Source organism: Procambarus clarkii, chromosome 48 (genome assembly GCF_040958095.1).
Source record: "Procambarus clarkii isolate CNS0578487 chromosome 48, FALCON_Pclarkii_2.0, whole genome shotgun sequence".
Classification (NCBI taxonomy): domain Eukaryota; kingdom Metazoa; phylum Arthropoda; class Malacostraca; order Decapoda; family Cambaridae; genus Procambarus; species Procambarus clarkii.
Window position 1 is genome coordinate 27,099,953 of NC_091197.1, and position 15,924 is coordinate 27,115,876.

General features: G+C 48.0%; 1 protein-coding gene across 7 annotated transcripts in view; it reads left to right on the forward strand.

The window, feature by feature from the left end:
- Positions 1 to 15,924, forward strand: part of LOC138349446 (serine/threonine-protein kinase OSR1-like) — a 580,194-nt gene that overhangs the window by 422,562 nt on the left and 141,708 nt on the right. For 5 of the 7 annotated variants that reach the window (XM_069302665.1, XM_069302668.1, XM_069302669.1 and 2 more), the window contains exon 3: positions 12,278 to 12,390. In XM_069302665.1, coding sequence (XP_069158766.1) covers positions 12,278 to 12,390 — 113 coding nt within the window. Of the gene's footprint in view, positions 1 to 5,055; positions 5,233 to 12,277; positions 12,391 to 15,924 lie in introns of all 7 variants that reach the window. The other 2 variants (XM_069302670.1, XM_069302671.1) reach the window with 1 other exon arrangement.

A 15,924-nucleotide genomic window follows, 5' to 3' on the forward strand; every position in this document is an offset into this window, starting at 1 on the left:
ACTTGGAGGTGGGGGTCAGGACTTGGGGGTGGGGGTCGCTTCGGCTCTGGCTCCTTCCGCTCCTTGCCCTTCCCCTTCTCTTCTACACACTTCCTCCCTTGCTTCCTGCTCCAAGCCATAGGCGGGTTTCGGGGTTGGGGCGGGGTCTGGTTGGGTTGAGACTCGGGTGGTCTCGGGGGTTTTCTGCTTCCGGGGTGGCGGCGGAGGCATTCGTTGGTGTCATGCAGCTTCACGTGCAGGTTCCTTCCCTCTCGACTGCCTTGATTGCGGAGGATTTGCGGACTCGTGGCCCGCTTGCTTTGGCTCTGCGTTTCTTTTCCCTCCTTGAGCTGTCCTCGAATTGGCTCGTGTTGGATGTGGGAGCGCTTGGGGCCTCTGCCGGGTCCGGTGTGCTGCTATCTGCTGTGCGGGTGTCGTCTGCTTTGTTGAAGCTCTTCGCGCCCATCCTGCGTGATGCGGTTTTGCGGTTCTATGCTTCTTGCCTCGCATGTCGTCAGGCAGTGCTGGCTTCCTCCTTGGAGTCTGCCTGGGCCCTGGCTCTTCGTTTGTCGTCGCCCTTTTGTCCGTTGCTGTTTGCGGAGTCTGCTGTGGGGCAGTATCTGCAGGCGGCCTCGGTCAGTTGTCGGCCTATGGCTGAGTTGTTGTTGCTCCAGGGGGCTCACGGGAGGCCTTCCCGGAAGGGTCGTGCTAGGGCTCGGGGGTCTTTTCGTCGGGGTAGGCCTTTGGTGCCAGATTCGGGGCTGGTGGCACCTTCGGTTCCGGCTGTGGCTGGACGGAGTGGGGTCCATCCTGTTCGCCGCCTCGGTTCTTGCAAGGCGCGTCGGCCCTTTCGCGGTTCGTCCCATTGACGGGGCGATGGGGGAGGGGGCGGCTCGCCCAGTTTGGCCACGCCTAGTCCCACGATTCATGGGCTTTTCGGGTCGTTTTGTGCGGCCTGTGGTGGCGTTGGGTGGCTCTTTCTTCCTCAGGGGGTTCGGGGCTCGTGGGGCTAGCCTCTTCTCCTGCGCTCTGTCGGGTCATCTCGGAGTGGGTTTGCTGGGCTTGGTCGAAACGACGTGGGTTTCCCGCCTGTTTCCGGTCCCGAAACAGGACTTCGCGGACCTCCAGTTCATTCTGGACTTGTCCTGTCTGAACCCGTGGGTTTTGTGCCCCTCCTTTCGCATGACTACGCTGTCCCAGGTTCATCTTCTTTTGGAGAGGGGCGCTTGGATGGTGTCCCTGGATCTCAAGGACGCGTATTGGCACGTTCCGGTTCATCCGGGGTTCAGGGACTGGCTCGGTTTTGTTGTGGGGTGTCAAGGTTACCGCTTTCGTTGTCTTCCCTTCGGGTTGAATCTGGCGCCACACGTTTTCACACGCCTCACTCGGGTCGTGGTGGCCCGCCTGCGTCTGCTAGGTGTTCGGGTGCTGGCCTATCTCGACGACTGGCTGGTTTGGGCTCCCAGCCAGTCCGCGTGTCTGCTCAGCAGGGATTTGGTTCTTTCCCAGCTCGCCAGGTTCGGGTTCTTGGTGAACTGGAGGAAGTCCCATCTGGTTCTCTCTCAGGTTTAGTCTTGGCTGGGTCTGGTTTGGAACGCTCGCGCTGCTTCCTTGTCTCTTCCTCCGGCGGCTCTCTTGCGCATGCGGTCCCGCCTTCGCCCTTTTCTGAGGGGTTCCCGGGTCACGAGGCGGTTGCTTGAGGGTTTGTGGGGGAGCCTGAACTTTGCCATGATGGTCTACCCGCCGGGTCAGGTGTGACTTTATCGGCTGTTCTGATTCCTTCTGGGCCGGCCCTTCCGCCTCTCTCACGATCGTTGGGTTCGACCTCCGGGGGCTTTGCGTCGGTTGCTGCGTTGCATCCTTCATCTTCGGGTTTTTTGGGGTTCGGTGCCTTGGTGCCTTCCCGAGCCCTCGCTTGATGTGTACACGGACGCGTTGTTTTTTGGCTGGGGTTTTGTGACCAGTGCTCACCAGGCCGGCCAGGGGCGGTGGGGTCCGTCCTTCCATCGGGCTCACAGCACGGTGTGGGAATTCGCGGCGGTGTGGATGTCGCTCCGGAGGATTTGAGTTGCTCGCGGATCGACGATCAGGCTCCATTCGGACTGCTCCCCGGTGGTTCATTGTTTGAACCGCTGGGGTTCGGTGCAGTCCTTGGCTCTTTGGGGCTGGTCGCTTCGGGTGACTCGTCTGCTGAGTTCTCGGGGTTTGGCTCTCCTGGCGGTTCATGTCCGAGGGATGTCCAACGTCCTTGCGGACGGCCTGTCCAGGTTCCGTCCTCTTTCTACGGAATGGATGGTCGATGCCGACTTCTTCAGTTGGCTGTGCCGGATGTTCAGGACTCCGGATGTGGATCTCTTCGCGCCGGCGTGGTGGAGGCGTCTCCCGGTTTACGTGGCGACCTTTCCCGACTGCGAAGCCGTCGGGGTCGACGCCTTCAGGCAGGACTGGGCGAGGGGTAGTTACCTGTACCTCTTTCCCCCGGTTCCGCTGTTTCTCCAGGTCCTGACTCGCTTGGAGACTTAACGAAGTCGAGTTGTCCTTCTGGCTCCTTGGTGGCCGGCCCAGCCTTGGTTTCAGGCGCTGCTTGCTCGGTGTCCGAACCCAAGGGTCTTCCCGTGGCTCTGCCTCTTTCAGCAGATCGGTCCAGCCCTGTACGAGGCTGGTTCCATCTTCTCTTCGAGTCTTCACGTCTGGTGTTTTTGACTCTGGTTTATCATTCCTTGTATGGTGTGCAGGTGGCTTCTTTGTTGGTCTCCCACCTGCGTGCTTCATCTCAGCGACAGTATGAGGTTTCCTGGCAGTCCTTCCGGTTTTTCCTATCACTGCGTCGGTGTTCTTCGGTCTCTGATAGGGTTGCTCTGTCCTTTCTCTCTTGGTTGTTTCAGGACCGTCATCTTATGCTGAATACTGTCGCTTCGTATCGTCCGGCATTGGCGGAGCCGCTTCAGCTTGCTTTCGGTGTTGATGTTACTTCCGCCCCGTTTCGCAAGTTGTCTCATGCGTTGTTTCACCTCCGGCCTGCTCATGCGCCGCCTGAGCCGTCTTGGTCTTTGGACCGCGTGCTCTCGTTTCTCTCTTTGCTCGGTTTGTTGTGGCCCCTTCCGTTCGGGATTGCTTTTCTAAGGCTCTTTTCCTGTTGGCATTGGCCTTGGGGGGTCGGGTTGGCGAGCTTCATGCTCTCCTCCGGCACCGAGGTTTCTGCTCTTTCGGTCCTGATGGTCGTTATGTTCATTTGGAACCGTCTCCCGTCTCCATCTTTTCTGGCGAAGAATGAGACGGCTGCGTTACAGAGGGTGCCGTGGGTTGTTGATGCTTGGTTGGTCAGGCCGGGGGTGCATCATGTGTTGTGTCCGGTTGCGGCTCTCCGCCGTTATTTGCACGCCACGGCTTCCATTGCCAGGGATGCGCTCTGGGTTGATCCGGTTTCCCTTCTTCCCTGTTCCCGGGCTCGGGTCTCTCAGGTTGTCCGCAGGGTTATTAAGTATAGCCAGCCTGCGGTTTTTCCCCGGGCCCACGATGTTTGTAAATTTGCTGCTTTGGCGGCTGTCTTTGGCAACATGTCTTGGGTGGACATTCGGGCCCGGGGTTTTTGGAGATCGAACAGGGTCCTGGCCGCTTGCTACCTGGTGAATGTTCCTGGGCCTCGTCGGGCCTGTGTTGCTTTGGGTCGGCGGTTGCAGCCAGTTGTCTCAAATTCGCGTTAAGGAGTGAGGACGGCCCACCGCCCGGGTAAATCCCTGGTTTTTCCTTATCTTTGGGTAGTTAGCTCCGGGGAGCCAAAGGGGCTCCCTCTAGAAAACCAGCGTTGAATGTAATGAAACTCCATTTTCTGGGTGAGTCCCAGAGGCTCCCCGGCATCCCTCCCTCTCTCCGGTCGGCAGTGTTTTTCGCGTTTTTGACATCCAGCCTAAGAACTAATGGTTGGGTTGCCGACGGTGGGGTCTGGGGCTCCCCCCCCTTCCCCCTCCCGGGGAGGGGGGTTGCGCAGACGGCGGCGCAGCGACATGATGACATCATGATGGTTAGCTATTTTTGGTTTGGGGAGTTCTGTCCACCTGTTCGGTCTTCGGTCGCAATAGTTTACCAGAATAGGGGTTAGTTTTGGGGCGCCTACCTTTCTGGGTCCCTATCCCGGTCGATGGCAGACATAAAATGCTCCCAATCATACGGGGGGGGGGGGGGGGGGGGCTCTATAGGCCATTGCTCCTCGTGCCTCTCTAGAGGGGGCCAGGTTCTGGCTCGTGGTCCCCAGTAGGCAAGAACTCCATGCATTGACTGATGCCAGAAAGTTATACATATCCATTCAGCCTGGATAGCTCCGGGGAGCCTCTGGGACTCACCCAGAAAATAGCTTTCATTACATTCAACGCTGGTTTTTTTAACAGCTTTTTGTAAAATTTTGTCAGTGTTTAAAACTTTTCAGAACATCTGTTTGTTGAAAATATGATACACTGTATGTTCTGGAAAGGGGGGATTTGAATATGGGTTGGAATTCGATCCTAGCTGGTTGAAGGAGTTGAGCGTTGATCCCTCACACCATCCTCATATCTCAACTCTTGTCTGATTACGTATCACGTCCATATAGCGTATGGCTATATGTCACGCTCCGTATGGCTATATAGTCATACTGGCTTACCACTTTTTCCTCACAATTACCTTATCTATCTTTTGGTTTTATATGAATGATTTCTAGATTTTAATGTAATTCTTGAGTTGTGTTAGGTGTGACTTATGCCATGTACAGTACTGTACTGTGTAGACTTTCAGCCTTGTTGGCCTCTTTGGGGTAGCTTTAAGAATTATATTTTATATTTTATAATTAGAATTACTGTACAGTATAGTTTATCTTTAATATTTCATGCTACAGTATATTTGTGTCGTAAGATTTGCAGACATGCTGGCATGAGAAACCTGGGATACCTTTCTTGATTGCATTCCTGTGATCAAACAACTTCTTGTAGCTTGAGCAGTAAATAATTTTTGTAAGGCCTTAACAATGAGGTCATTGGTGTTGTATAAACATTATTGATCTAACTTTTGGGTTTGGTTTACAATCTTGGCTTGGCTCCCCAACAGGAAGAGTCAAACCGGAGTAGGTAGGGCTCTGTTGCCTAACAGGATCACAGGGCTTACCCCTAGAGGATGGAACACACTTAGTCTGTCCCCTATCCTTTGGCCAGAAGAGGGTTTTCACGAGCCACACTCGACTGCCCTCCAAGTCGTCGGAGCACGCAATCCTCCCACCACAGAAAGGTGGTATTCCAAGGGGGGAAGGGATTTGTTTAGTTTATAATGATTATTGTTATTTCAATTCTGTATATTTTAATAATTAGGCACCTGTGGTAGGGATATGCTTTATCATAACTTATTGATAGAGATTATTAGTAAGTAATTCTTATAGATATCACTTGTATTACTAGATACAATATTTATTATTTTGTGACCTTTTAATTCTCAAATGATCATTATATTCTGTGACTTTTAATTCTCAAATGATAATTAAAAGTAAGATTTGAAAATTGTATTACATGAATAATGTACAATGAATGTTTAATTATAGTATTTAATACTAATCTTGTGATTTTGTCTTCATCATTACCACCTCTCTTCTCATTTTCATGGGGTTAGGAAGCACAACCATGGGTAAGGTATGAGAGCAATATAGATAAAGGTTACAATATACTGTAGCCAAAATAACATTAGGATAGTTACCGATGTCAACAACAAAAAATGTTAGTTGACCAGTGCATAGAATGAAACCACACAATTGCCTAGAACTCTTTCAACATTCTTCAGTAACATACTAAATAAAATACTGTATATCTAATAAAACACTAAAAAATATCATATGCACTCGAGCTATGTCAATAGGCCGTTCTCCCTCTTCGCCCTTACTTCATTACACACACAAATCACAATTGCGTGATGCATCAAATGAACAAATCCACAAGGGAGAACGGCCTATTGACATAGCTCGAGTGCATGGTGGGAGTTGTGTGAAACCCTGGTTTGTGCCTCGGAGAGGCTGCAGGATCCAGTAAGTTCAGTAGAACTTTGGTTTCAACTCCTTTTGACTATGTCGTAGCTCAGTCGATTAAGGCAGCATCTGGGATGCTCTCAGGACGCAGGTTCGAATCCTCGTCACGGCCCTTGTGGATTTGTTCATTTGATACATCACACAATTGTGATTTCTGTGTGTAATGAAGTAAGGGCGAAGAGGGAGAACGGCCTATTGACATAGCTCGAGTGCATGGGGGGAGATATGTAAAATCCTGGTTTGTGCCTCGGAGAGGCTGCAGGATCCAGTAAGTTCAGTAGAACTTTGTTTTCAACTCCTTTTGACCATGTCGTAGCTCAGTCGATTAAGGCAGCGTCTGGGATGCTCTCGGACGCAGGTTCAAATCCTTGTCACGGCCCTTGTAGATTTGTTCATTTGATGCATCACACAATTGTGATTTCTGTGTGGTAGGCTCTACCCTGATCTTAGTGTATGGCCGATCTCTTGGTATCTGACCAGCATTTTTTGTGTCTGTAACATTATGAGGTCCTTTGCTGTTTTTTTTTACCTTTTCCTCTCTCTTTGCTGCTTGTCCTCTCAATTCCAATAATCCTCTCCTTTTGGTCCTGGTTGTTTATTGATTTATGTTTATGCCTAATACTGTTGCTTTTCAGCACTGGTAGAGTTGCTTTTGTTAGAATTAGCTTCAACATTTCATTGGTCCCGTTTCACAGGTCATCTGGTACATTTTTTCACCTCTGGCATGTTTTCTTCTGAGCTTTCTTGGTCCCTAGATCAGATTTTACTTTTTCTACATCTCCTCGGTTCTCGATTTAGCCTATGATTCTTTTTATAGTGCCATGTTTTCGTTGGCTTTTGTTACTGGGTGTATTCTGTTAGCCATGGATGGCACCTCCTGGTCTCCATGGTTTTGGCAGCTTGTTCCATTGTTGTACTGAAGCCGTGTGGAACGTGTGTTGCATTAGGTAGGATTCCCTGTTTCTGATTCTTTCTCATTCAGGGGTTACTTGTCTTCTGTTCTCCTCCACCTTAATGTTTCCCTTTCTGTTGTTCTTCTCTGTGGCAAGAGGGCTCTCTCAGAAAACGAACTCAGTGGACAGCTGCTACTAGTGGGTGAACGCTCTGCTAAGAGCTTTGTTTTCACTGTTGATTAAATTTGCCTTGCTGTTGTATGTTTTGTTTTGCTCTACCTTCCTGGTGGCTGATTTTTTGGTGAGGGTGACCAAAAATTACCTGGCCTCTGCAAGGGTGTCCAGGTTTTGGTCTGTGGTCCCAGATAGACTTTTAATGACTCACGAGATAAGAGGCCTAGTGTGTCTTAGGATGTAATTACAGTACCTAAGTTTAGTTACAGGATTAAAGCTACGCTCATGGTGTCCTGTCTTCTCACCGTTCTTTGTCATGTGCACTTTGAAACTACTAACAGTTTTGGCTGTTAGTAGTTCTCCACCACCTTCTCACTTAACTTGGTCCAACCATCTAACACTGTTTGCAGAAATGAACATTCTAATATTTTTTTGGCAACTTTGTTTCCTTAGTGTCCTCTTATTCTTGAAGTTGCAGTTTTCAAAAATTCTTCTCTGTCTATTTTGTCAATTCTTGTTACTATTTTGTATGTAGTGATCATATCACCTATTTTTCTTCTATCGTCTAGCTTTGACATTTTAATATCGCTAACTTTCCTCATAGCTCTTGTTTTTCAGTTGCGGAAGCCATTTAATTGCATGTCTTTGCACCTTTTCCAGTTTATTGATATGCTTCTTGAGATATGGGCACCATATATCTGCAGCATATTCCAATTTTGGTCTCACAAAGGTTGCGACTTTTTTTTTTAATTTTGTCATCCATGTATTTAACACTTTTGTGTTCCCGGCGTGCGCACCCCAGCCTACCTCAAGGTAGGCCCAGCGTTTCACATGGGCGAGCGACCACGCTAAAATGTGTATATCTGTACTCTTTTCAGTTTTCTTACATCAATTTCTGAGGGGGAGCTCCTTCGGCTCCCTGGAGCTATCCAGGCTGATACATATATCGTTAGACTTTGGCATCAGTCAGTGTGAATGGAGTTTTAGATGTATCGGGGACCACGAGCCAGAACCTGGCCCCCTCAGAGAGGCACGAGGAGCAATGGCCTATAGAAATGCACATGGGGTTTGGAGCATTCTATGTTTGCCATTGACCGGGCCAGGCACCCCAGAAAGGTAAGCACGTCAAAACAAACTCCTATTCTGGTTAAAACAACTAAAATAGATTAACAAGTGAACAGAATTTCCCCAATTGAAAACGAGCAAACCAGCATGACGTCACACGTACCGTGCCGGATGTCTGCGCAGCTTCCCCCACCCCGGGAGGGGAAAGGGGAGCCCCAGACCCACCATGCCAGCGATCCACCCTTCAGTTCTCGTCTAATGTGATTGTAGCTCGGTCGTCGTGTGGCTCCAGTTCCAGATTCTCTCTTGTTGTGCTGTGCCTTGTGTCCAGTACTGCTCTTATGTTGGCGTGTGAGCTGGGAGTAATATTCACAGGTACTCTGGCTGCATGTGCTTAGGGTTTCCTTCCCTGAGTGCCCTGTAAGTACTGCCCTTGGGGCTTAGGGTTATCTTCCAAAAATCACCTTGGGTCTACCTCTGTTGGTCTTTTACTGCTTGGTGATTGACCGCCCTGGGTGTGTTGGGGGGTTTACTCGGTTTACTCCTCCCTTGTTTACCTTTGGGTAAGTAGTAGTTTTTGCAGTGGTAGGGGCACGGGGTACTGCGCAGCTAGTTTTCATCTATTACAGCAGCTGGCTCTGTTCCTTCTGGGTACGTTGTCCTCCTGCCAGGTTTTTCTTCTCATTTTTGTTTGTGCCTAATGGGGTTGTCTGCTTTTGTTCCCCTGCCCCCTGTCATATTAGGGTCATGACCTCTTGTTTTTCAGTGGTACCTACTGCTAGGCCCCCCGTGAGTGGACACGTCCCAGGGGTTCAGTTTTAGAAGTTTGTTTGGTAGACTTGGGCGCCGGTTAGCAGTACCCTGCCTGGGCTTACCCTTAGCAAAAACAGTTTAAGGGCCCTGGGAAATCCCGCGGGGGCGCAAGGGGTCCGATGGATGCGACTCCTGAATCGCATCCATCCTCTCGCCTTGTGGGAGTTTGAGGGTTGCGCTGTCCCCTTGTCTCAGGGTGACGCTCGTTGGTTTTGCCTTCGTCATGCTGCCTGTTGGGTCGGTGACACCTTCGGCCCGGAGTCCTACGAGCATAGTTACTTGTTTGACTCCATTCACCTAATCCACTGTTGACATTATCCGGGTGCAGGCGGCTCAGGCGTTGCATGTTAGGTTTAGGTTGCTGCAATGTGCTTGCAGCAACCTAAACTGGGTTTCTTGAGACATGAAAATTATTTCAAGGATTCCACAGTGGTACAAAATGTTGAGAAATGCTAGCCTAGAGATTTTAGGGGCCATCTAGACTCTAGAGTCTATAAGTATATTAGTAATACCTGAACATGTAAGGGTCTAGATGTTGGCTAGGGTAAGTACTCCTATATTGGTTCTATTTCACATTGTGTAATAGCACCGAGGGAAGGAGGCTAGTGAAGCTACCGAGGGGTGTCTTGCACAGAAATAATTTTGTTGAGTCAAATAAAGTGCTCCTTTCTGAGCACCACCTTGTCCCGCTTTATACGTTTTTCACTTGGCAATGGTTTCTTCAGCCTTAAAGATGCTCATTAAGGGCCTGGTGATTTATATTTGTTCTCATAAGTTTTCAGGAAGAGGCTTTTCATTTCACTTTTTTTCCTGCTATATTTGTACAGTACCTGTACTATTTTCTCATTCTTTATGTCAAATTCTTCACACCAATTTTATTCCCTTTTCTTGTTGCATTTCATTATTTCTGCATCACAGCCACACCTGTATCTTTCCCCTCTACCAATTGTGTATTTCTTTACTAGCAGTTAACATTCTTCCCTATTTTGATATTTAACACTTTCGCGCTAACCGGACTCACCGAGGAGTCCTGTTTCGCTAACCGCTAACGCATAGTGGACATAAAGTTATGTCCTCTTTTAAAATATTTGTATAAAATTCAATTTTTATCCGATTTACTTTGAGTTTGTTTCAAACTGCGCGCCATGAGGCTCTCTTTCTCACCACTAGGCTGCATGGTACAATAAGTTCATGAAAGGTGTGGACCACTTCGATCAAATGGTATTATGTCCCAAACGGGTTGCAGGTGGGTGACTTTAGCCGTTTATACTGGTAATGCATCCCCCATATCATGTATTATATGCATATGTCTGTTTAGGGAATTTTATTCCGATCAATGTACAACCAAAAATAACTGTGCAACAAGTATAAACTTGACAAACATAACAAAAGTAAAAACATTTCGTGTGTGTTTGACGCTCACTGATATGTTCCAGCGTTGTTTTATATTTGGCGCTATTCTATCTTACGCTTTGTTGATCTTTTTTACCTACGGGCTCATAGAACATTCTATTGCGAACACATTGACACAAAAATGAATGACGTACATAGAAAATTAATGTCATGAGAGTGAAATAAGTATAAACTTTCAAAGCGCCGTGCGTCGTCCCGTCACCGATACCGGGTAACAATTTCACCACTTCCCACACTCTTGCGGGCGTGCCGCATTCATTATTCTCCGCTTATATTCATATCACCGTGTTGGGAATTTCATTGCGAGTCCATTGATACCAAAATTAACGCTGTAGGACAAGTGTGGAGGTGATAACAATCCCAAGAGTAAAAACATTTTGTTGCTGTTGGGCGCTCACGGCGAGTCATCTTCGTAGTTATTTATTTGGTGCTGGTATCCCTATACGTTTCGTGACTTTTTTTACTGATGTTCTTCTAGAGAATTTTATTGCGAACACGTTGGTACCAAAATGAAATACATAGCTCAAGAACTAAGGTAAGGAGAGTAAAAAGAGTATACACATTTTTGTTTTTACGCTTACTCAGCAAAAACGCTCCCCGCACATACCGCTTTTTTTTTTACCATCGAAGGGGGCGCGAAAGTGTTAACTTTGTTTACTTTTCTAGTAGTTTCATGCTAGTTTTTGTTTTGCTTAGGCTAAATAATTTTTCACAAGCCTGTCCCTTACTCTCATCAAACTCCCTTTTTTCCACATTCTCCTTCATTTTATATCCACAGAATCAACATTTTTCTTTCCCCCAACTCATCTTGTCACTTTGACTTGTCTGCATTAGGGGGGATATTTTACATTGTACGTAAGATTCCATAACACTTGTAACAGAACTATGAAGTGTAATTCTTTGTTTCTCTTGCATTTGCACCACATACAATGATATGCATCATTCCACAAGCATCTTGTTAAGTTTCTACCTATTCTTCAGTCACATGTCTTCTTTGTATATCGTCGTCGTTAAAATTATGAACGGTAATGTATAAGTAATACCTACCTGAACATTATTTAGTTTCATTACATGTCTCTTTCAAATTACAACTATTATTTTCTGGGACACTGTGTATACCATCATGTAATTCTTGTAAATATTTCAATAAATAAATATCACTCTCCTGAATTAACTAAAAATTTATCTCATGTCTGCCTCCACAATGACAGATTTGAATTTAAAATTCAAGCACTTTGAACTACCTCTCGAAAAGTCTTTAATTTATCCTCATGATAACTGGTATTGGGCACTGTTAATTTATCCTCATGATAACTGGTATTGGGCACTGTTAATTTATCCTCATGATAACTGGTATTGGGCACTGTTAATTTATCCTCATGATAACTGGTATTGGGCACTGTTAATTTATCCTCATGATAACTGGTATTGGGCACTGTTAATTTATCCTCATGATAACTGGTATTGGGCACTGTTAATTTATCCTCATGATAACTGGTATTGGGCACTGTTAATTTATCCTCATGATAACTGGTATTGGGCACTGTTAATTTATTAAAAGTGTACTTTTTTGGTTTTCTCTCACTCTCAAGCCATATTCCATTCCATTTCTCATTCTGGCATCCTCCTCTCATGGATCTGGCACATCAAACCTTTCCTCCTTAAAAGTTTCATTTTCCATCACCTTTAGTCATCAGTATATTCTCCTTACATTGTACTCAGTTGAGATTTTAGCATACATTTGTTGAGAAATTTGTTTGTCACCACAGAGGTCTTAGCAAGTTGATTCATTACTTTTTATCTTTGTTATCTTAAGTACAGTACGTAGGTAGGTTTTGTGTTGGTATTGTGTAGCAGCACAAGACTTCTATTCTACCACTTAGATATGTCTACTTTGATGCAGGTATTGGAGCCACAGCAGTTGTACACTCTGCGCTATGTATTCCTCGCAGCGAAAAATGTGCCATCAAGAGAATAAACCTCGAAAAATGGAATACGAGTATGGATGAATTATTGGTGAGTAATACAGACTTCCTTAAGATTGTATTCATAAGGTTATTAGGTATTATAAAAAAGTAAGAACTACATTAATTAGTTGAACAGAAAAGAAAAGAAGAGAGAGAATTGACTAATGCATGACCACCATTGCACAAGTATATACTTCTCTGTTATGAAATGAGAGTAGAGATAGATGAATGCAAAAAACCAGCGTTGAATGTAATGAAACGCCATTTTCTGGGTGAGTTTCGGAGGCTCCCCGGAGCTATTCCAGGCTGATATGCTAATGTCAGACTTTGGCATCAGTCATGTGTATGGAGTTCTTAGGCCTACCGGGGACCACGGCCAGAACCGGGCCCCCTCAGAGAGGCAAGGGGAGCAATGGCCTATAGAAGCCCCAGTGTGGTTGGAAGCGTTCTATGTCTGCCATCGACCGGAACAGGCACCCAGAAACGTAAGCGCCTGAAAACAAACCCCTATTCTGGTTAAAATTGCTACCAAAAGCCGAGCTAGTGGATAGAACTCCCCAACCGAAAACAAGCAAACTAGTGTGACGTCACACACCGCCGCGCCGCTGTCTGCGCAGCTCCCCCCTCCCCGGGAGGGGGAAGGGGGAGCCCCAGACCCTCCACGCCCAGCTACCCACACCTCAGTTCTTGAGGCTGGATGTCAAAAACGCGAAAAACTGCCGACCGGAGGGAGGGAGGGATGCCGGGGAGCCTCCGGGACTCACCCAGAAAATGGCGTTTCATTACATTCAACGCTGGTTTTCTGGGGGGAGCCCCGTCGGCTCCCTGGAGCTAACTACCCACAGACGGAAAAAGAGGGACTTACCCGGAAGGCGGTCGTCGCTCACTCCTCAACTCGAAGCCGACACAACTAGCTCCATCTGCCGACCCAAAGCAACACAGGCCCGACGGGGCCCAGGGACATTCACAAGGTAACGAGTAGCCAGGACCCTGTTCGACCGCCAAAATCCCCGCGCCCGAATATCAGACCAAGACCTCTATTTGGGTGGAGAGGGGAACGAAGCGAGACAGGGCGTCGGCCAAGATGTTGGACACGCCCCGTACGTGAACCGCCAGGAGAGCCAAACCCCGAGAACTCAGCAGACGAGTCACCCGAAGTGACCAACCCCAAAGAGACAAGGACCGCATCGAACCCCCGCGGTTCAGGCAATGAACCACCGGAGTGTTTGTCCGAATGGAGCCGAATCGTCGATCCGCGGGCCACCCGAATCCTCCCCAGAGCAAACCACACTGCTGCGAACTCCCGCACCGTGCTGTGAGCTCGACGGAAGGACGGATCCCAACGCCCCTGGCCGGCCTGGTGAGCACTGGTCACAAAACCCCAGCCGAGAGACGACGCATCCGTGTACACATCGAGCGAGGGCTCGGGTAGGCGCCAAGGCACTGAGCCCCGAAAAATCCGAAGAGGAAGCCGGTGACGCAGCAACTGACGCAAGGCTCCCGGGGGTCGAACTCTGCGATCGCGAGAGAGGCGGAAGGGGGAACCCCGAAGGAACCAGAACAGCTGTCGAAGCCAAACCCGACCCGACGGGTAGACCACCATCGCGAAGTTCAGGCTCTCGCGCAGCCCCTCAAGCAACCGCCGGGTGACCCGAGGGCCCTCCAGAAACAGACGAAGGCGGGACCGCAGCCGCAGGAGAGACTCCGGAGGGAGAGACAAGGAGGCGGTTCGAGAGTCCCAGACGAGACCCAGCCAAGTCCGAACCTGAGAGGGAACCAGATGGGACTTCCTCCAGTTCACAAAGAACCCGAACTCGGCAAGCTGGGAAAGAACCAAATCCCTGGCTAGCAAGCAAGCTGACCGGCTGGGAGCCCAAACCAGCCAGTCGTCGAGGTAGGCCAACACCCGAACACCAGTTCAGTTATAGACCAGTTGCACTAACATCGCACATCATAAAAGTATTTGAGAGAGTGATTAGGTGTCAGGTCACCAATTTCATGGAGACCAATGACCTTCACAACCCAGGCCAACATGGATTTCGAGCGGGAAGATCGTGCCTCTCACAGCTACTTGAGCACTACGACAAAGTCACTGAGGCATTAGAAGAAAAACAGAATGCTGATGTGATATACACGGACTTCGCAAAGGCTTTCGATAAATGTGACCATGGCGTGATAGCACACAAAATGAAGTCAATGGGAATAACCGGTAAAGTAGGACGCTGGATACTCAGTTTTCTGTCAAACAGGACTCAGCGAGTAACGGTCAACCATATAAAATCTAGTGCAAGTGCAGTTAAAAGCTCTGTACCTCAGGGTACAGTCCTTGCACCGCTGCTTTTCCTTATTCTCATATCAGATATAGACAAAAATACAAGTCACAGCTTCGTATCATCCTTTGCAGATGACACAAATATCAGTATGAAAATTACCTCGGCTGAGGACATTGAAAAACTTCAAGCTGATATTAATAAAGTTTTCGACTGGGCATCAAAAAATAACATGATGTTTAACAGTGATAAATTCCAGGTACTCAGGTACGGTAAAAATGAGGACCTTAAACATAATACAGAGTACAAAACACAATCAAATGTACCCATAGTAGGAAAGCAGCATGTAAAGGATTTGGGAATAATAATGTCTGACGACCTAACATTTAAGGAGCATAACCAAGCAAATATTGCGACAGCCAGAAAAATGATAGGATGGATTACGAGAACTTTCAAATCCAGGGATCCCATTACAATGGTTGTACTCTTCAAGTCACTTGTGTTGTCCCGTCTTGAGTACTGCTCAGTACTCACTTCCCCCTTCAGAGCAGGAGAGATTGCTGAAATAGAGGGAATACAGAGAACATATACGGCACGCATAGACGCAATAAAGCACCTAAATTATTGGGATCGTCTCAAAGCCCTCCAAATGTACTCACTAGAAAGAAGACGAGAGAGATATCAAATAATATACACCTGGAAGATACTGGAGGGCCAAGTACCAAATCTACACAGTAAAATAACAACGTACTGGAATGAACGATATGGAAGAAAATGTAGAATAGAACCAGTGAAGAGCAGAGGTGCCATAGGCACAATCAGAGAACACTGTATAAACATCAGAGGTCCGCGGTTGTTCAACGTCCTCCCAGCAAGCATAAGAAATATTGCCGGAACAACCATGGACATTTTCAAGAGGAAACTAGATTTATTCCTCCAAGGAGTGCCGGACCAACCGGGCTGTGGTGGGTATGTGGGCCTGCGGGCCGCTCGAAGCAACAGCCTAGTGGACCAAACTCTCACAAGTCAAGCCTGGCCTCGGGCCGGGCTTGGGGAGTAGAAGAAATCCCAGAACCCCATCAACCAGGTAACCTAGGAGATGCAAACGAGCCACCACAACCCGTGTAAGGCGTGTTCACACGCAAGGTGCCAGGTTCAACCCGAACGGGAGACAACGAAAGCGGTAACTCAGACGCCCCACAACAAAACCGAGCCAGTCCCTGAACCGTGGATGAATCAGGACATGCCAATAAGCGTCCCGGAGGTCCAGGGACACCATCCAAGCTCCCGGCTCCAAGAGGAGCCGAACCTCA